Source organism: Haliotis cracherodii, unplaced genomic scaffold, assembly GCF_022045235.1.
Source record: "Haliotis cracherodii isolate W230 unplaced genomic scaffold, xgHalCrac1.p SCAF_9, whole genome shotgun sequence".
In the NCBI taxonomy this organism is placed as follows: Eukaryota; Metazoa; Mollusca; class Gastropoda; order Lepetellida; family Haliotidae; genus Haliotis; species Haliotis cracherodii.
In genome coordinates, this window is record NW_027266343.1 from 53665580 (window position 1) to 53687513 (window position 21934).

Consider the following 21934-nt stretch of genomic DNA (forward strand, 5'->3'; position numbering starts at 1 on the left):
CCCACAACTTGTAATAAGATACTGTGGAAATGTTCATCATGTTTATAACTTTGGAACTATGTCAATTTCCTGAAATAGAACAACTGATAACATTTCTTAATGTTATTCTCCTTGAATAATAACAAAGAACTGAATAAATTGTAATTGCATGAAGTGTGTACAGTGCCTATCACTTCCCCAAGTTCACCATTCTCTTACAGAAGAAACAGTAGAAATTCTTCAGCAAATGGAAACGTCCAAAACTTTATCAGCTTTCATACTCTTTTCAACTTCAGCTTTCTTTAGACCAAGCTCGTGCCCCATCCTCCTTTCAGATATTGTTACAGAACAAGATCACCATCTTCTTCAAGACATCAATACCTAAATAACAAAATCATTGTCTTCTTCCTCCTCATGGGCAAAATATTTCTCTCTGAATCTCTTGATGTCTCTCCCTGGAAGGTTGTGTCTCAGCGCCTTGAAGCTGAAATAGATGTAGGACAGCTGAATGACAAACACATCCATTTCATAAGGTGAGCATCGGACAATCTCACCACAAATGTTCAGGAGCCAACAGAAGGACTTGGGGCGGTACAACTCCAAAGGTTTCTTCCTGTCATCTAAAAGAATCTTTTTGAAAATCACAAAGTTCTCACTAGCACTGATATGTTTTTTCATGCATTCAGCCATCTTGACATGTGGAATGTGAAGCTTCTCGTGCAACTCCATCTTGGTGATGACATGTCTTACAGCTTGTTTCACAGCCGATTTCTTTTTTTTAGGTCTTTGGGTCGGACAGTTATCAAATGAGTCGACTGACATGGGCTCAGCGCCACTGTATAAAGAACTATCATCACTATCACCACCACCGCCTTCATAATCCTCTTCATCCTCAGATTCCATGCATGAGCTGTAGATAGTGTCGTCCGATAATCCATGACGGTCAAGGTCATCGAGAAATGTTGCTGGCGTTGTGATATGTTTCAAGCTGCTACATATGAATTTACGACCTTCCTTTGATATAGATCTTTCCTTGTCTTCATGACCTTCCCCTCCATCACGAACTTCACCTTGTGGAATATCTGAAGACTTCTGCATCTTCTCAGCTACTAATTTGAAAGGATGAGCTAAGTCTTCCTTCGTTCTCTGCTGGTAGCGATTGTAGTCATCTACAAAACAAATCACTAATTTAGAAATTGGAAATGGCTTTATGTAATGCGTTTTACATGAGAGCTCATTGCATGATGATACAGGTGAGAATAGGTCCCCAGCACATTCTTGCTGACCTGACTGAAATTGTCATGAGGAAAGGCTGATGACATCTCATTGAAGCCACTGGTTGGTCTGTCCAAGACACATTTACAGGCCACTGTGATATAACTTGATAGTGCTACCTGGGACACAACCAGTCTTACAACAAGTAGTCAACATCTAAACAGATGAACATGATGAACATATTATTAGATGATACCTGTCCTGGGAGTGTCCTTTTGTTTAACACTTTATATTCTCCCACAGTACTGGAAACTAAATGTCATATCCTTTTGTTGTATGTAGGGTGGCATATAACTTTCATAATTCCCCCCCTTAATAAAATTTCAAATAACAGCAAACTTGAAACTATGATCACTCATCTTTAGGAACGAATGCCTCACAAGCACGCTGCATAATTAATAGGTTTTCCTTGTAACTACGATAGCTACTTAAGTCTTTGATAGGCATTTAGAAGTCAAATGAACATAAAGTCTTTTAAGGATAACAAGTTCTTTGTTGTATGTGTAAGGTTGTTACAAACAATAAAACCGTTATTATCCACAAAAGATTCATGTTTTCATACAAAAGTTATGGTAGGTGCACTTAGGCAATAAATGTGTAGTGTTGACTTGAGTCATCTTCTAGCCATGTCATGTCACGGCACGGCACGGCATGACACAACCTTGGGCTTCATACATAGAACCTACATAGGGAATCAAACACTTTTCTCACTTGACAAGCCAACTCTTCAACCACTAGGCTACCCCGTCGCACTAGTGAATGTGTGTAATCAAACGAGAATCAGACTAACAACTTTTTTTACAATAACTTTCCCTACGCTTGCGTAAGATGGCAATCGTGTCACACATCGTAACAACCTAATCCATTTAGTGAGCTGTTAGAACGCATGGTAAACCGAGTACCTACCTACTCTGACATGGAATTTCAATGGGACATGTTGATACATTATTTGTTACAACAATTCCATTGTAATCAATCTCAATCAAAACATATCTTAAAATTTACGCAGCCATAAAACCTTGCCTTCATAAACATGATAAATGTGTTCAAAAAAGGGCTGTTGTATTGGCACACATATCACATTGCAGTATGTTTGGGGCTCAAATCATATACAGTCAAACAGTTGAAGTCGCAGTTGAAGGGACCTACGTAAATAGTTATCTGAGGTTTGACACAATCGAAAATGATGAATAGAGAAGGAATACATATGGACCAAGCTTTCACATCGAGACAACCATCAGTTTGACACATCAAAGTTCAACATAATGGTGTTTGACTGTATATTTGTACTGTTCAAATGGTACTTCTTCACTTAATAATCCAGACATCAGATTGTGAATTTGGTTGTGACAGTATGGATGAGATACCTATGACGTCATCAATATGGAGTGTTAATGTAAACAGAACAAGACGTGTGCTGTTTTAGATAAGAACCCAGTCGATCCAAATATCTCAATATAGTACATAAAAATCATTATGATTATATATCAATTCTTTTGTGACTGTATTGGAAAATAGCGATACACACGGGTTGAATTGCGATATGTGTTGTTGCTGATGGCCATATTGCAGTATACAGGTATACTAGTCATATTGCACACCCCTAGTTCAAAATGTAGCATAATAAAACAATTTTAAGTACTTACCTCCCTTTGAATTGCCTTTGCCCATGTAGTAGCGTGGAGTGCGTCGACGATGCTGATTGGACTTGTAGTAGCTCTCTAGCAGGACGTCGATATTGTTCACATCTGTCAGATCACTGCAGGAAATTACAAGAGGTTATTCTTTTCATCTTCAAAAACATTATGTCATCAACCAAGTTAACGAGTCTGACCTTATCCCATTAGTCGCCTCTTATGACAAGCATAGATTTGACAAGTTGATTTTATGGTGCAACTGCACAAAACCAGTACCAGGCATGCACTGATCATGATATAGTTGTGTGGTCACATGGAACTCTCCATGCAGGTTGTTACTTGTTCACTGCTGAGTGAGTCACTTGAATTTGGAATCGAACGCCATCCAAGCAGCTGTTCCATTCGAAGGTGGTTAGTCGATTTGAAACCACTGATTAACAAATCAAAATCAAGGATTTATTTAATACATGGTAGAACTGAGCTTCATTATCTATAGGCATGTGATTGAAGAAATACCATTAAGATTTGTCTTCCTTCCTGAAAAAGGCAAAACAAGAACATCAAAATCAAAAAGATCTAAATGACGAAATTCAAACTTTAGATGGAAATATCATGTCTGTATCTGCATCTTACAAGGAGTTATATATAACACAATACCTGCTTTTAGAGAAAACAAAGTTTTGGGTCTGTGAAATCTATTATCCAGGCAAATGTTTCTTGAAAATGTCTTTGAAATAATTGTAACACTTACACATGACTGAAGAGAGAGACATGTTCCCTACATTCAGCCCGCTTCTCTGTCAGGTGGTTCTTCCAGTCTTCAAACACAAACAGCTCATGTTCTGAAATAACAATAACTTCTCTATACAAGTACATGACGTACATACTACAATTGTAGATATAATTATTTAAATATACCTACCAACAATGACTAAAAAAAGTACTATTCTATGAATATTATCTTACGGGGTGATGTGGCCGTCAAATTGGCTGTTTCAATCAAAGGGGGAAATTGTTATTCAATCACCTCTGATTGACCAATCAGAATCGAGTAATTTCCAAATTTGTGGTAGAGTAATGGTTTTATGCTGCTTGTAGCAATATTCCTAGACACATTGTACCCATGTTGGTTATTGAACCCAGGCCTTTGGCGTCATGAGCGAACACCTTAAACCACCAGGTTTCCTCCCTGTCCCATTGGCTTGAAATGGGAAGGGGAGGAAGTAGGCTTTGACATAGGCTATTGGACACTCTTGCCTTGAGAAAACGCTGTTATGGGTAATATTTCAAAGTTAATGAGTGAGTGAGTGAGTGAGTTTGGTTTTACGCCTGCTTTTAGCAATATTCCAGCAATATCACGGCGGGGGACACCAGAAATGGGCTTAACACATTGTACCCATGTCGGGATTCGAACCCGGGTCTTCGGCGTGACCAGTAAACACTTTAACCACTAGGCTACCCGACCGCCCCTCAAAGTTAATATTGCATAAGACCATTCTATGGATCTGAACCATTGTGAACTCAGCTGATGTATGTCAACAAAGGTCAAGGACGAGTGGATGAGGTCATGGATGAGTGAGTGAGTGAGTGAGTTGTGTTTAACACAGCTTTTACCGGTATTCCAGTTATATCACGGCATGTCAGCTTAATGTGGGAGAAAAGCCCGAAGTGATGCAGGTCTCAGACATTTACCACTTCAGTGAAATCCACAAGCATGGGTATGGTGCTGACAAACTAAAACACATAATCGGGCAAACCGAGATTCATCTTGAGACAAAAAGACAACTTGATCAACACTCAGAACAATGGAATATCTTTCCCCAAAGAATTAATGTGGTACAACTACATTCTCCACTCAAGGAGAGATTATCTTAACTTAATAAAGATTGTGGTTTTAACCATGTTGATGAAACAAAGCTGCAACAAATTGTGAACAGACACCAAATTTCAGGGTACAAGAAAAGAAGCATTTAACTACAAATTTGCCAGGGCCCCATTCCACAACGCAATCGCAGCACCATGACTGTCGTAAGCCTATGCTATGGTGGTGGTGGTCAGTATGGTTTTACGCCGCTTTTAGCAATATTCCAGCAATATCACAGCGGGGGACACCAGAAATGGGCTTCACACATTGTACCCATGTCGGGAATCGAACCCGGGTCTTTGGCGTGACGAGCGAACGCTTTAACCACTAGGCTACCCCACCGCCCCGCCTATGTTATGGGAGTTACAATCACCTTAGCGCTACGATCACTTTGTGGAACAGGGCCCTGATCTGTAGTGCTATGTCACTTACTGTCTTGAATTAGCTGCTTGACTTCTCTTGAATAGTCTGAGAGTTTCCTGAAATGAACAAACACCATGAAATTATGAGCCAGTGAGCAAGGTCCCAGCTTAGGCATCGTGGATGGGTTGGTTAGTTGGTTTGTTGTTTAACGCCGCACTCAGCATATATTCCAGCTATATGATGGCGGTCTGTAAATAATCGAGTCTGGACCAGACAATCCAGTGATTAATATCATGAGCATCGATCCACGCAATTGTGATCGATGACATGCATCAACCAAGTCAGCGAGCCTGGCCACCCGATCCCGTTAGTCGCCTTTTATGACAAGCATAGTCACCCTTTACGGCAAGAATGGGTTGCTGAAGACCTATTCTACCCCGGAATCTCCACAGGTCGCATCGTGGATTGTCTTGATTAGGCAAACCAATGGTTGACATAATGAGAATCAATAAGTCAACAACTCACTCATCAAACCATTCCATGGTCACATGTCTATGATCACAGACGATGAATAGGTAAATTGTTAACATCCACTGCCAATGATAAACTAATGCTGCTGAGTGAATGTTATTACATTCTCATTAAGATCATCGGATACTTTGCATGAAGATCTGAGGACACTGCCTTAGGAAATCTCATCAGGTGAATTTTTTTATCAGCCAACCAGAATCAAGGCCTCCAAATTCTCAGTACAAGTGGTGAATCAGTCAGACAAGCATTCTGTAAAACTTGAAATTAACATGAGCAGTGAGTTATCACTGCTGGGGTCAAGAGTTCTACCCACTTGAGTCAAACTAGGCATCATTGACCACTCCAGCAGTCCAGACAGATGCCACCCAAGCAACACTTTGTCAAAGGCCCAATAGGTTTCATCACACTCCTCAGATCTACAGCCTTTGTCTTGTTATCAGCCTTCAAGTTTGTTGACACCTTCTCCGCATACGAATCAGTGAACTGTTGTTGGTTCAACTATTTTATTGCATTTGAACAGCCTTAATGCCAGTCAACAGAATAAACATATTAAGTGTGTGTTGTTTTTAGGAAAACACTGTAAATAGTTTTAAAGGAATTAAGTGCTCTTATGAGCTCCAATGAGCTCTAATGAGCTCTAATAAGCGGTGCTATTTGCTGTTCGATTGGATTAGGGTAAGGCTGGATTAAGATAGGGATATGTGTCATTGTACTGTATTGTGTGTCATCATCCCGAGAGATTGTGGTTCTTTTCTCCAGTCACATGATTAAACGATTCAACTCTCGGCATGAAGATCTTAGGACACTTCCATTGGAAGGTGAACTTTTTAATCAGCCAATCAGCATCGAGGCCTTGAAATTCTCAGTATGAGACTGGTGAAGTCAGACAAGCATATTCGATTTTGACACACAATACAGTCACATGATTAATGCATATCCAAGGAAGTCACTTTTACAACATGCATAAGGTACAGAGGACCCTTCTGACACAATAGTACTCACACTTCTGTAATGTCATCAATGCCAAAATAGAGTTTGAGAGTCAGGATGATGTACGCCATAGCAAGGCCATCGAAGAAGGGGAGACCTGCAGTTGCTCCTTTAGCTTTGGGGGAGAAATGGCACTGTGGGGGGTGCTGGGAAACAACAGACATCACTAGCCCATGGAACTCTCCTGAAACAGAGAGATGGTCAGGTCACCAGTGTGTACGCTCACAAAACGCTTCTTCTTCATCCTGTGCTGGAGTAAAATCTCCAACAGGGCACTTCCAATTTTCCTGATATTGCACTTAGTAGCCTGAACTAATCTGAACCATCTCAAAGGTTTTTTTGGGGGGGGGGGTTAAAATAAAATGTTTTGTTGATCAATGTTGATAATTTGCTATACTGATGGTGAGTGAGTGAGTATGGTTTTACGACGCTGTTAGCAATATTCCAGCAATATCACGGCGGGAGACACCAGAAATGGGCTTCACACATTGTACCAATGTCGGGAATCGAACCCGGGTCTTCAGCGTGATGAGCGAACACTTGAACCACTAGGCTACCCAACCGCCCCTATACTGATGGAGAGACATAAGGGAACAGTCATTGAGGGAAGCAGCATATTTTTTATTTAACCCAAAGAGATTGTCTGACACTAACAGATTGTGGGGTCATTTACACATTTATTCCACTCAGTGACTAAGTTTGTTGAAAAGAAACAATTGTATTGAGAACAGCAGCAAATCTTATTTTGCAATATTACAAGGAGTTCCTTTAGAATGTTGTTTAATATGTAATAATCATTTTGGGCAGCAGTTTTGGTTCTCAAATTATTAATATCTGACATATTTTATATGAAATGGTTATCCTGCATTACGTATTGCATGCCTTCTGTGCAAATGGTTTAGACCGTCTCTAAAGGTATGACGTTCCCAGTCATGTTTCCGACGTGACACAGAAGGGAATGCAATACGTAATGTATGATCACATAACGATTAAATCATATTTGAACATAAGACTTGTTTGTTTGTTTATTGTTTAACGCTGCATTCAGCAATATCCAAGCTATACGATGGCAGTCTGTAAATAATCAAGTCTAGACCAGACAATAAAGTGATTGACACCATGAGAATCGATTTACGTAGTTGGGATACGATGACATGCATCAACCAAGTCAGCGACCCGACCACCTGATCCCGTTAGTCGCCTCTAATGACAAGAATGTTGAAGATAAGAACAGACACATGCCAAGAGGAGTCATGATGCTTCCGTTTGGGAATTACAGACAATTTTTGATCATTGTTTACTTGTAAGTGTAAGTACTACTGTTACGACAGGCTTGGTGCTATGACCTGCTTACCAGGTACAACGACAGATTCTAAGACCATGAGTGGACCTGTGCTCATAGGCCGATCTAGAGGGGGAGTCCAGGGAGTCCAGGGAGTCCAGGCACCCCCTATCCCCCTTAAACCAAATGTAGTATGGTGTAGGCAGTAAAATTATCTGAGAGAGGATTTTGATATTTTGTAACCCCTTTTAAAAATGCTGGATCCGCCCTTGCCTATGGTGATGTGGGAACTGTGTACCGGTTAACACTCACCTGGGAGATCCAGCATCAGGATGTATTTGCTGACCAGCTGACTGACCGGTACCTCCGGCAGGGTGCTGATACCAAGGAAGTGAGCCATGTTACCTGTCAGGTACCTCAAGGCATGAGGCTTAGGTATTTCCTGAAAGCCACAACGACATGAGTGTGTGAGACAACATGCTAGATGTCTGCATATAATTCACCAAACAATTTGCATTTGGTACTCATGTCATATTTGTTGCAAACACTCACCAAATGATATATTTACATAGTACAACTCCAAAACAGTTAAAGAACACAATTTTTTCATATGACTCTTTCAAGGCTGGTGGGTACTGCAACACACAGCCTTCCTATTGTGGGTGTTCTGTAACCTGTTTTGAGAAGTATACGTATTTCTTATTTTTGTATGGTACAAGGTGAGGTGAAATTGGGTTTAACGTCGCGTCCAAGATTATTGCACTTATATAGTGATGTGCATGCACGTGTGTGTGGCTGCTTGTACTTGACAGGGCTGATGCTGATTTATAGTGCTAGCCCACTGACATACCATGCCGCAGTTTAACATGAATACCCCACTCAGACACAGTATACTGACTCTGAGCCGACCAGTCCTTGCTTTAACCCCTTAATGTCGAGCGCCAGACAGGGTAACAACAAGTACCATCTTTTAACGTCTTTTGGTATGATGCGGCAGGGGATCGAACCCCGGACCTTCCGCTCTCCAGACGGACGCTCTACCACTAGACCACGGAGGCGGTCCTGTATGCTACAAAAAGAGGGGCACACACCCTGTAGCCTCAGAGTGATTGCAGCTTCAGCTGCACCCAGTAATTTTCAAACCACACCATGGCAGCCTGTAAATAACCAGGGATAGGCACACGAGTGGTTGACTGCATTAACAACAAAGTGTGAAAGTATTTGACTAGCACTCAAACATCTCCAAGCTACCTCACTGCCAAAGTGGGAAGGGTGATGGAAAATGTAACAGTTCACTAGTACAGTGATGTATGCCTATACATAAGTCAGCGATTATATATTCAACAGGTATCTGACTGCTCATTCAGAGGTTTCAAATCACAATAACTACCAGATAGAAACAGCCGATTTGACGTCTGCTTCACAGCAAAAGCTGATATTTATAGAAAAGTATTTCCTTCTCAGTCATTGTTGGAAGGCATTTATAAATAATTCATGTACAGTTATAAATCAGATAGACAACCACTAAAATCATTGGACTCGGTGCCAGTTCACTCGGTATCTTAGGTAATACCAAGAGCAAACATTTTATTTCGTCATGGTAGAAAAGAGATAAACATACTGTGTTTTCAATGTAGAGCTAGGTTACCTGTAGATTTAACCAAGCAAAATTTAACATTTGAAACCAAACACAGAGAGCGCTGTTAATTCTAAAAGTATCATAGCTCTACATTGACAACACAGTGGGTTTATCGCTTGATTACTGCATTTTGTTATAAAATAAAGAAATAAAGGCAAAAAGCCCACTGACTTCAGCTTATATATGTCTGGGAAAAGATATTTCACTGCTTTATCCTATCCATTTTTTTATCAAGTAAGTATATGTTAGTTCAGCAAGTTCTAACTACTTACAGCAAGTTCTAACTACTTACAGCAAGAAAGAGCTGCGGGTCGTAACTGCCATACTGGAACTCTTCAGGGAGAAGTGTGGTCACCTCAGTGTACGGGATCTCCCCTGCTTCCACCAACCTGCCACATAAACCATGGGGTACACATTGTGGGGACACTGAACAAAATTGTGATTCTAAACTGATCAGAGACTAGTTAACTTCGGGAAGGACTAGCGACATTTCTTTGTGGACTACCACTTTAACTATTAAACAGATGGCAACTTTAAAGCAGATCATTTTGGTGGCTAGTGCAAACAAAACTTAATTTCTGACCCTGGTACGAAACAGTATTGATGCTAAAAGGGCTAGGCATAGTTTTGCTAATTATACGATCATGTGTATTTACAGATTACCTATCCACGAGCATTTAATTAACATGTGCAACATCCGCATTGTTACACTGAATGGAAATGTACCGTATTAAGGTGAAAGATTTACCACTAATTACATAATACAAAATCGATATTTTGAACATATATTAAATCTGCATAATAATAAATATATGAGCAGATACTAGTAGTGAGCCCAGTCAAGGATACTCTCATTCATCATGATTTCCAAGGGTATATTACAATACTCGACGTTCAAGTTTTACGATACAAATGACACATTACAAGTTAGATAGGGTCAAAAACAAAGTGCATTATAACACAAACTGTTCAACAACCAGCTTATGCATATTATCTAGCAGCAGTAGAAACTAACAATTTTAGCCCACTAGTCCTTATAATGATAAAACATAACAAACCCTTAAAAAATGGTAAATTTCTACTAGTCCATATGATACCTTAACTATTGGGCATTTTGGCAAGGACTACAGGACAAGTGCCAATTTCTAATGCTGTCTAGTATTTCCTGGTTGGTCATGAGCAGCATAACATATGTTTCTGCCCTACAATACCCCATCTTCAATTTCTGAATCTAAAAACTAAAGAATCAGTGTTGCTATTCACCTGCAAAAAGAAAGAATATCAACAACAAAAGCGCTGTATTGGGAAACAAATCTCCCTGCACTCAATGTATCATATTGTGCCCCACCATATCGTTACACCTCCAGTATACCAGACTTGCATCAAACAAAATCTTAACTTAACCAACTTTAAAAAAGAAGCAAATGCATCTACTATCAAAGAAAAGAGGATACCAATCCAAGATTCTAAAGATTTATAACAGTTATGCGAGTAATTGTTCAGATACAGTCATAGTTTGTCCCATCACAATAAAGCATCCTAAAACTGCAAACACAATTTGGTAACATAGTCTCCCACCTGACAATATCGGCTGCTGTTGTTATGCTGTTGGTATAAAGAAGGCCTAGCTGACACAGCGACAGCAGCTTGGGGAGATTCAACCACTCCATTTGTAGGGCCATCATTCGGTTCAGCGACGACTTGGTCTGGTGGAGTTATCAGTCAGCAATATTACTCACAATCAGCATCAATACACATATGTCACAGTCAGCAACATATATAATATGGTCAGCAATATTACAGATATATCACAGTAATATTACAGATATATATCACAGTCAGCAATATTACAGATATATAAGTCAGCAATATAACAGATATATCACAGTAAGCAACATATATAACATGGTCAGCAATATTACAGATATATCTCAGTAATATTACAGATATATATCACAGTCAGTAATATTACAGATATATCACAGTCAGCAATATTACAGATATAACACAGTCAGCAATATAACAGTCAACAATTACACAAATATGTATCAGTCAGTAATATTACAGATAAATCAGTCAGAATTATTTCAGATATATCACAGTCAGCAACATATATAACATGGTCAGCAATATTACAGATTTATTACAGTAATATTACAGATATATCACAGTCAGTAATATTACAGATATATAACAGTCGGTAATATTACATATATATCACAGTCAGCAATAGTACAGATATATATCAGTCCGCATTATTACAGATATATCAGTCAGCAATATTACAGATATATCAGTCAGCAATATTAGATACATGACAGTAATATTACAGATATATCACAGTGAGTAATATTACAGATCTATATAACAGTGAGTTATATTACAGATATATCACAGTCTGTAATATTACAGATATATAACAGTCAGCAATACTACAGATATATCAGTCAGTCATTTTACAGGTATATCAGTAAGTTATATTACAGATATATCAGTTAGTAATATTACAGATACATCACAGTCAGCAACAGATATAACACAGTCAGATACATAACAGATTTATCAGTCAGCAATAATACAGATATATTACAGTCAGCAATAATACAGATATATTACAGTCAGCAATATCACAGATATATCAGTCAGCGATATTACAAGTATATCACAGTAATATTACAGATATATCACAGCATACTACAGCCTCAACAGAGAAGAGGCCATCTAGAATAAAAAGGCTATGAAGTTTTAGAAAATAAATACTTAACAGATATGTACATAGGCAAAGTGATTACAACTATATTTAAAAACTGTTCTGAGAAAGTTTCTTGTGAAAACTAGCTGAACATTTAAGATCCCAAATGAAATGATGGATTGGTCGGTTACCAGAAACTCAACCACTTCTTATAAGGCCTAATGATAAAGGATGAGTACCTTCAAGATGAAGCTATCATCAAACATAGACACATCAGACAGGTCATCCGGGTCCTTCTCTCGGACTTTGTCAGCTGATTTAGGATACATTTCCTCCACATCCTCTTCTGACTCCGAGCTGGGGTACCTGTCCACCTCATCAGGTACCTGGGTGGGATCGTCCCCCTCGTAGAATTCCTCACCTTCTACTGAGACTGGGTTGAGTGCATCCACTACCTGTGACATGTCAGCAATGTGGTTCTGAAGTCGTCTCTACATCATCCCAAACAATATGAAGTGACAACAACCAATTTATTATCACAACATGTCATGCACATATACCCCTCATCACTTGGTTGTTGTCACTTCAGCTTGTTAACGGTGTAAGAATCTACATCAAAACGTTGCTATATGCAATAAACCAGAAGTTGTTATCCATAGGGATGTCGTTTCTTACATACTCACCAACTTCTAGATCCCCCCAAAACACAAGTCAAATAGGTTAAGTGACAGACACTTTATCATAATATTTCAGTGTTTGAAATAAAGAGGGGACATGGGGGTCTTCTAGTATTGTATTTGAATCTAGGGACCGTATAAATATTTAACTTTTGACATTAAATTTATCATAAGGTCACCTTGACTTTCATGCTAAATTGCAAACACTGTATGTGTTTAAGTTTGTAAACTCATCATAGGACTACATTTCCACCTCTCAGTCAGTATTACATTTAAAACATATAAGCAGTCAAGGTTTTATGGTTTCATCAAATCGAAGTACACATCACATGAACATAGTATCTACCCTGTTGGGGTTCCTCTTCTTGTGCATCCTGATATTCCTCACAGCTGGAACAATGGGGTTCTCCAGGGTACCATAGTACTTCTCCCTACGACAAAACAAATCCTGCACTTACTCAACAGGTGAGGTGGGTGAGGTGTTCAAGATTATTGCACTTATATAGCGACTAACACAAACTTATCATTTTGTGTGTTTCTAGAAGTGTTTCTCCTTAAATACAGGCTACAAGCTCACTAGACTGGAAGAAGCTAAACTAGAGCTCCAACTAAACTAAAGTCACAGACTGCATGAATACAGCTCAGAAACTGATTAAATGTTTGTGATTTTCTCTTTCGTCTTCCTTAACTCATTATCTTTTCAGAGATTCCTTCAACAGTACCCTATGTGTGTAACAAGAGCTGACATCTGCAGATCGTATGGCCTCAGTGCATGTCCAAACCAATTATAAGAATGACTCACTACGGGATCAGTGACAGGTTTGTCGGGTCCGGATAAAAACAAGGTGCATACAATTCTGTTAGGGGTTAATCCCTTATAACAACACAAACATCTTCAAAAGCTAGCTGCATGTCAATTTGGCAAGAATACCATAGCTGTATTTTAAAATACAGCTTATGCAACACATCTCACTCACTCACTCACTCGATCACTTTCACTCACACTCACCTATGTCTGACATGTTTCCTGAGGGCTTCTGGGTAGATGTGTTCATCCTCCGAGAAGGCCACCTTGAGTTTGGAGAGGTAAACAGCCCATAACCGGAACACAAACTCCTGAAATGTACCATTATTCCATCATCTCCAGCCTAAATCTGTTTTGGTCATGTCCAGTCTGGGTATGACGTATTTACTAACATCAGCTCGCACAGCACTCGTTCTCCAGCTTTCATTGATGCAACATGCATTTTGATATTGTCACTTCTCTGCCATTCTCTACACCCGCACACCAACCCTATTATCCAGAATTATTTATTTATTCATGCTTTGCAGTTGTCAATATGGCGGAACTTCAGGTAAGTCTGTACATAATGTTGTCTTCATGAATAAAATGTTATTGACGGGTGGGGTGCTAGTGGACTGCTGTACAAGTTACATTTGGTATCTTGGGAAACATCACGCTATATAAGATAGGGTTTGGATTTAAACCCATGATCACAGGTTTCTGGTGTGCCCAAGGGACGCAACTCTGCACTGTGAATTGCACCATAACAACCCATCAATGCGTATACTCATACCTCCAGTTTTTGATGTGCCCCTTTTCTGATGAAGGCCTGTACCTGGTGTTTGAGGATTATCTGATAGGCTTCGTAGATAGTCCATGGTCTGCCCTTGTATTCTGACAAGACAAACATTAATCTTACACACAATTATGATTCTATGTTGTTCAACTCGTCATGCGCCAATATCTCCCAGGGGTTGAAAAATTATTAAAAATGTTACTTGACCAAGGGCAAGTATGACCAACATTCTCACTTGCCCTATATTAAAATGTACTAGCCCAAAATCAAGCTAACAAATTCAGTAAAATGTTACTGCTGCAGAACTGAGAATAAAATTCTGAAATTTGAACATCCGTCAATAAACGTTCTCTTACGATTGCAAGCGTGTATGTTTGGGTACTTGGAACAAATGGTGCACTTCATGACTTTCGCTGTGTCATCATACGCAACCCAAGGAAACTGGTCTTTCCACCCAGCGATGAATGTTCGTTTTCGTTTACATTCGTCATACTTCTATGATATACAACTTTCGGAATTTCCCTCTGCCTTCCTTTTAAGTTCGTCCCCACCGCCAAAGAAACTTAAAATAGACCGCTGAGACATGATCGGCCATGTGCGGTACTGGCAATATAAATTGTTATTGCAGATACCCTGGGTGCTAATGAGGCAAAGGGAGGCTACTCTGTCCTTTACTAGCTTACTCATTTGAAACAACAGATTTACTTACAGTTATCCCTCGCTATTGCACTCTTCAATATAGCGCTAACTCGGTTATTGTGTGCGGTAACACATGGTTCCCTAAACTTATACCGTATATCGCTGTGTATAAGGCGACCCCACGTTTAAGACGACCCCCCTGTACTCGCCTTAAAAATCAACCCAAAATCCTATACTCCGTGTATAAGGCGACCGGGAATGAAACACATCACAAGTCTTAATGATATAGAAGATTTAACGTGCGCTTTCCGACTGTAGCGTATTTCGCACACGGACATCACAAGTTAGTTAGTTAGTTACTTTGGAGATTTAACGTGCGCTTTCTGACTGATGCGTATTTTGCACACATCACAAGTGCGCACACAAACCTTATATATGCAATAAAAATATGTTTATCTTGCGTTGTTTTTTTTTCTACAATGATAGGTCGCGTGTGTAACTCCAGCACACATCGCCATTTTGTGTTTACACGGTACGACACCAAATTGGTGCCCGTAAAATAAAATTCATTTATGAAGTAATAACATATAAGAGACAATGGTGAGTAATGTAATCGCCAATTAACTATGTTGTAACTAACTAGGCTAATGTAATGTATACACTTTTAGTAAACTCAAGTCACTGACACGATGTCATTTCCCCATTGCAAAAACATTACCACCTGCACGCAACACCGAAAATACCAATCAACAAATTCCGCAATTAAATCCTATTATTACTATCTGATTATAAAAGAAACCATGTTTGTACCTTGACATATGTTTGTAGCATATTTTATTAATTTTATTTAAAATTTCATTCAATACAGTTTAGATCAATTTTGCCGAAATCATGCGTAAAGGGGTCGATAGATCACACAACTCGCCGTTATTTACAGCAACCACAGTCAGCGCCTCGAATGAACTTTAGTTGACAACGAAAAGAAACACATATTTAATAAATGCCATACTTTCACTCGTTAAAAGTTCCGTTTGTTGTAGTTCGACAAAATTATGTTTCATCAAAGCTAGGCCTAACGAAGCATCTAAAGTCGGAAAATGTTTCAACCTCGCGTTACAATTTCCAAGAAACTTGTGCCATATATGGAAGGGTTACTACGATTTAACAATGAAACAAGTCTGGTTCTCGTTGTTGACCTGGGTGCCGTTGTACAAAACAACCTTAGCGCTAAGGTTACCTTATATCCTTAAGTTTTAACCTTAGGCCTTTACTAAGGTTGACCCCCTGTTGCATGAAACTACCTTACGCTAAGGTAGCCTTAGTTAAGGTGAAAATTTTAAGGTTGGTTAGACCCAACCTTAGCCACGCTAAGGTTGATACTTCATTGAATTTTATCCAAATATTTCGCAAACCGGCCCGGTATGAAGGGTTTCTATTTTTTCCATTGCCACTTTGGGCTGAAAAAAAATCCTGTTCAAAATTAAACATTTTGAACTCAAATAGAAATATATAGATCTAGATCTAATGTTGTGGGGGAATATTTATTTATTTATTTATTTTGGTCTGTAATTACATTCGATATAAAATGAAAATTAATACATTTCTTCTAACACCACTGGATGTCATGTCATGCTTTCAAATATAATATCAATGAGAGATACATAAATTTGATCTCATTTACAAAGTAACGATGCTACATCAGCTAGGCTGAATGTATGGCGAAACTTACTTTGCAGCTATTGCATCCCACTCCCTCATTTTGGATTGATTGGTGATTGTTGAAGAAAATGAGCCGAATAAAACATGGCTGCGACACTTGACTTCATCGGCCAAGAGTGTCAGCTCATTTGATGTAAAGTTTGATTGCCGACACCGTTTCTGTGTGCTGGTAGACGGTTGTGTCATGTTGAAGTAGCAATATTAGTCGTCTGCAGATGCGAGCAGGGGAGATAACTCTCAACTGTAACTACGGACATAATTGAGTCTCCCACACTAAAGAGTTCAACCTTAGTTAAGGTTGCCGCAAAGTATCCTGTCCACGTTAAGGTTGTCCTGAGGTAGTTTTGTGCAAAGGGCGTAACTTTTTGATAAGGTTACCTTAAGATTAACCTTAGTAACTAAGTTCAACCTTAGTAAAGGTTGTTTTGTACAACGGCACCCTGCCTGACATCAAAATGTATTAATCCCAATGGTTGACTGGTGTACCTGTATCCAAATTACATTGTCAGTCTGGGACACTAACAAAATATTAGCCAATCAAATACCGTAACATGATCACATGATTACATTCGCGTGAAACTTGACCCAGTTCATTTTGTGTGCTCTACTTGTCCACGGGCTCGCTAGTAAACGTATATTACACGCCCGACATCTAAACCTTACTTGCCACGGGCGTCGGGCAATGGTATTTTTCAACCCCTGATCTCCTCTATAATAATGGTGGCCTGTAAATAATCAAGTCTGGATCTGACAAACCAGTGATTGACATAATGGCATGTTCTGGGCAACAATTCCCACCAAGTCATAGAGCTTGACCAATCCATTAAATCACATCATTCAATCAGCACAGATTGCAAGGAACAAAATCTAACCAAGAATACCTGTTGGGGGCCTATTTTAACCTTAACCTGAAAAAAGGACCTATTCTAAACTTTATTCCAGATGGGGACCGATTCTAACCCCGAATCTCTGAAGGGGACCTATTCTAAACCCAAATCTTTGAAGGGGACCTATTCTTAACCAGAATCCCAGAAGGGGACCTATTCTAACCCCGAATCTCTGAAGGGGACCTATTCTAACCCCGAATCCCGGAAGGGGACCTATTCTAACCCCAAATCTCTGAAGGGGACCTATTCTAAACCAGAATCCCAGAAGGGGGCTTTTTCTAGCCTGGAATCCCAGATAGGGGCTCATTCTGACCTAGAACCCCTCATGGGGATCTATTCTAACCCAGAATCTCCTATTGGGACCTATTCTAATGCAGAATCCCAGATGGGGACATATTCTAACACGGAATCCTGGATAGGGACCTTATCTAAGTAGGTATCCCAGAAGTGGACCTCTTCTAACCCGGACATGTCAAATATCTTCCGAAAGTACCCTGTATGTAAATAAACCCTGTGGGGCTTCTGGGGTAGAATAGGTCCCTAGTGCCCCATGCTTGTTGTAGGAGGGTGGTCAAAATGTTGTGATGGCTGTATGTACCATGTATGTCCTCAGTTAAATGCCCAATTAATATATTTACCCCCAACGTTTAATTGCAGAGATAGTAATGGGGAGAATTCAGTACATAACAAGTATGAAATACTCACATCCCCTGCCAATATGACATGTCGGGTGTGTGCAATGCATTAGCTCCTGTGAACTATGTTCACTGGGCCTTTTTGTAAAGACATGTAGTACGTTTTTCAAGATCTGCTCCGGAAACGAGGACTACCGCCATTTTCAGTCTAAATCACAGTCGTTGCCATGGAAACTCGAAAAATAACTTTTAAAAAAAATCCCAAACTATCAAAAGGCACCAGTTCACCACTAGACCCATCAATGTGCAAAATATGGTGAAGAAAAATGGTACGGTTTTCAAGATCTGCTACAGAAACAAGGACTACCACCATTTTCAGTCTAAATCAAAGTCGTTGCCATGGAAACTCGAAAAATAACATTTTTTAAAATCCCAAACTATCAAAAGGCACCAGTTCACCAATAGATCTATCTATGTGGCAAGTTTGGTGAAGAAATATGGTATGGTTTTCAAGATATGCTCCGGAAACGAAATGTGACGGCCAGATGGAAGGACGGCCGGCCGGACGGACAGCACCCCTTCCTATATTCCCCTTCCACTTCGTGGCGGGGGATAATAACTACCTGACATTTTATCGAGACCCCTTGGGTTTCACTTTATAATACAAGGAGATCAACAGAATTGCCCAAACATGCCCTTATTACAGAATGGTAATGAAACTAGGATGTTGTTTGTTTGTTTGTTTGTTTGTTTGTTTGTTACAACAGCATGGGTCACCGGAGACCAATTTTAACCTGAATCTTTACGGGTGCTAGAGCTAGTACATCCTCTGTTTTGTCCCAGGTATCATGTTGTAAACATATCATGGGTACTCATGTGATATCCTTGCATTCCCTTGTCTGTACCTTCAGGTTTGTCGACCTTCACCTTGGCCTGCTTGATCCGCCGTCTGTGGTCCACAATAGGCTGTCCCGTGTCAACATTCTCTTCAAACTCATCTTCTTCAACTATCAAGTCCTACAGCAGTAATACAGAGTTACAGTGGGGGAATGGATATGCTTTATGGGGTGACTGGGTTTAACACCGCTTTTAACAGTATTCCAGTTTTTCACAACATGTCAGCTTAATGTGTGAGGAGAGCCCAAAGTGATGCGGGTCACAGACGTTTACCACTTTGATGAAACCAACCAACATGAGTATGGTGCTGACAGAATCAGAATCAGAATTTGAACCCACAATTATAGGTTTCTGGCATGCCCAAGGGATGCAACTCTGCACAGCAAAGTGTGGCGCCATAGACACCTGGGCATCCCTGCTTGATGGAAGTCAAAAGTCAATGAACTTTTGTGGATACACATTAAACACACTTAGTACATGACATTTTTTCAATTTGTTAGCAACATTCAATCAAAACCAATGAAAGATCAAAGTGCCTCTTGAATATCAATACTTTGATAAAAGTGATACAATACTAAATGGTATGCCAGTAGTATGTGTACCATACCAATGTGTTCTACATGGTCAGTATGATTTTTATTCTTCACCCACGGGTGTCACATAAAATAACTGTCATCAAATCTTTTCCTTTTTGGTGTGTCTTGCTTTACATTTTGAGCACACAAATGACTCCATTATCCTGATTATATGGAGAGAAAAAATCAAGTATTATAACATTTTTCAAATTTCACGAAATGGACTTAAAAATTAAGATTTTCAGAACTTTTATTCATAAGAGACCAAATAATTATAAAGCTTCCTTTCATCTTTAAGTAACAGCTATGATAATTTACCTGAGTCTGAGTTTGGCAGGTGGTGCAGTAGAACAGCCCGTCTCTCTCCTCAAAGTCCTCCAACCCACACACCACACACTGAGGCATTGTACATTGGGATCACACTCAAGTTAGGTTCACCATGTTTCCTAAAAAACAAGGGTTTTTTTTGTCTTTATCTTATCAACTTTGAAATCATTACATAAATGACTATCATGGATTAATTCGCATAGAAGAAAAAATCCAAGCATCTCAAGTAATTTTGAATGGAAACATCCTAAATACATGAACTACTCCTAGTGAATTGCATCATCTAGTTCATAAAAGTTGAAACATGCAAGACTGATGCGGTCTGTTAATATTCTAGCCTGGGCCAAACGATCCAGTGATGGACAGAGCTCCAGATAACTTTTTGAGCAATTGAGTTTTTCTAGGGTTTCTATTTTAATAAGGGTTATAACATTTTTCACTGGGTAACCAATATTATTTCACTCATCCATTCATCATTCTAATGTTTTTTTCCCAAAATTAGTGAACATTTTAAGATATTAAAAAAATCAAATAAAGTTTTAGATGTACATAACTGTTCTGAATATATAGGCTTGACTCAGAAAGTAAATTAGCTCATAATTGTGTTTCGGAAATTAGCTCCATTGTATGCATCCTGAAAAAGCTTTATTGGGTTTTTATACATTTGAGTTTTTCCTTTATTGCATATGTTTTTGTACGCAATATAATTGAAAGTAATTGGGTTTTGAATATTTTGGGGATTTTACGCAAATACGCAGCTTATCAGAAGCTCTGGATGGATATCATGATCATCAATCCACATAATTGGAATACTATGACATGCATCAACCAATTCAGCGAGTCTGACCTCCGATCCCGTGTGTCGCCTCTTACGACAAGCATAAGTCGCCTTTTACGGCATGCATGGGTTGCTGAAGACCTATTCTACCCAGATCTTCACAGGTCATTGATATAATGAGTACGGTCCCATGCAGTCGGTTTACAAGTGTTGAGTGATTAACGAAGTCATCAAGGATGACCAATCACCTCTTTAACAAGCAATAGCAAGGCTGTTGGCGACCTATTCCAACCTAGTGCTCATTTTATTATTGTCATATTCTTTATTAGGTTGGTACACTTGCATTATACCTGACACAAGTTGACTACATTTGTTTGTTCTAATACAGGGGCACACAACAACTAGACAGAGTTGTGTGACAGGGCTGTCCAAGTCAAAACCAGGCGTGACAAGACCGTCCAAGTCAAAACCAGGCAATCTGGCACCTTAAAATTTGTTTGCGACATCCAGGTTTTCAATGAAAATACTGTGTACATAATAAATAAAGTACTGTAGATCTACATATTTTTTCATTCGTTCATAATGTTGACAAGTTGTTATTGTACCGGTGATATTTTTTCGTTCGTTCGTCAAGTTGACAAGTTATTATTGTAGCGCTGTTGATTGACTGATGACGTCATGATATGGTGTTGAAAGACGGATAACGAGATGATGAATGAATCCTTGTAGTAGTTAGGCGAGTTACATGGTGCCGTTCGTCTGCCTCCGCTCCCAGTTACGACGCTGGTAGTAACAAGGATTTCACCACAGCAACAAATATTTTCTAAAACGACTAGAGGACACCTATCTCTGAACGTAATGCCAAACTTCAATAAATATCCCTAAACTTACTTTTCCAAACGTATGTACAGGACGCTATGTCAAAACACTGACATGTGCGTCTAACACCGGAAGTTCGTACATTACCC

At 39.4% G+C, this 21934-nt stretch overlaps 1 protein-coding gene across 1 annotated transcript; it reads right to left on the reverse strand.

Moving 5' to 3' along the window:
• Positions 1-191: 191 nt before the first annotated feature.
• On the reverse strand, positions 192-21912 carry LOC139452506 (TATA box-binding protein-associated factor RNA polymerase I subunit B-like). Its single transcript, XM_071234009.1, has 15 exons — positions 21858-21912; positions 20180-20307; positions 19295-19406; positions 14507-14607; positions 13939-14045; positions 13276-13360; positions 12492-12707; positions 11139-11266; positions 9853-9949; positions 8234-8363; positions 6652-6823; positions 5188-5234; positions 3643-3733; positions 2901-3013; positions 192-1148 (listed from the first exon to the last, which is right to left on the reverse strand). The coding sequence occupies exons 2-15, from the start codon at positions 20264-20266 to the stop codon at positions 361-363; spliced, it is 2274 nt and encodes a 757-aa protein (XP_071090110.1). The 5' UTR covers positions 20267-20307; positions 21858-21912; the 3' UTR covers positions 192-360.
• Positions 21913-21934: the final 22 nt, after the last annotated feature.

Bases quoted from the DNA above. Each gene is read 5' to 3' on its own strand.
- LOC139452506 (XM_071234009.1), bottom strand. From the start codon at position 20,266: ATGCCTCAGTGTGTGGTGTGTGGGTTGGAGGACTTTGAGGAGAGAGAC. The intron at 13,361-13,938 runs GTGAGTGTGAGT...GTTTTGTCGTAG, and splicing joins AGGAAACATGTCAGACATAG to GGAGAAGTACTATGGTACCC. The intron at 11,267-12,491 runs GTACTCATCCTT...TAACTCCACCAG, and splicing joins ATGATAGCTTCATCTTGAAG to ACCAAGTCGTCGCTGAACCG.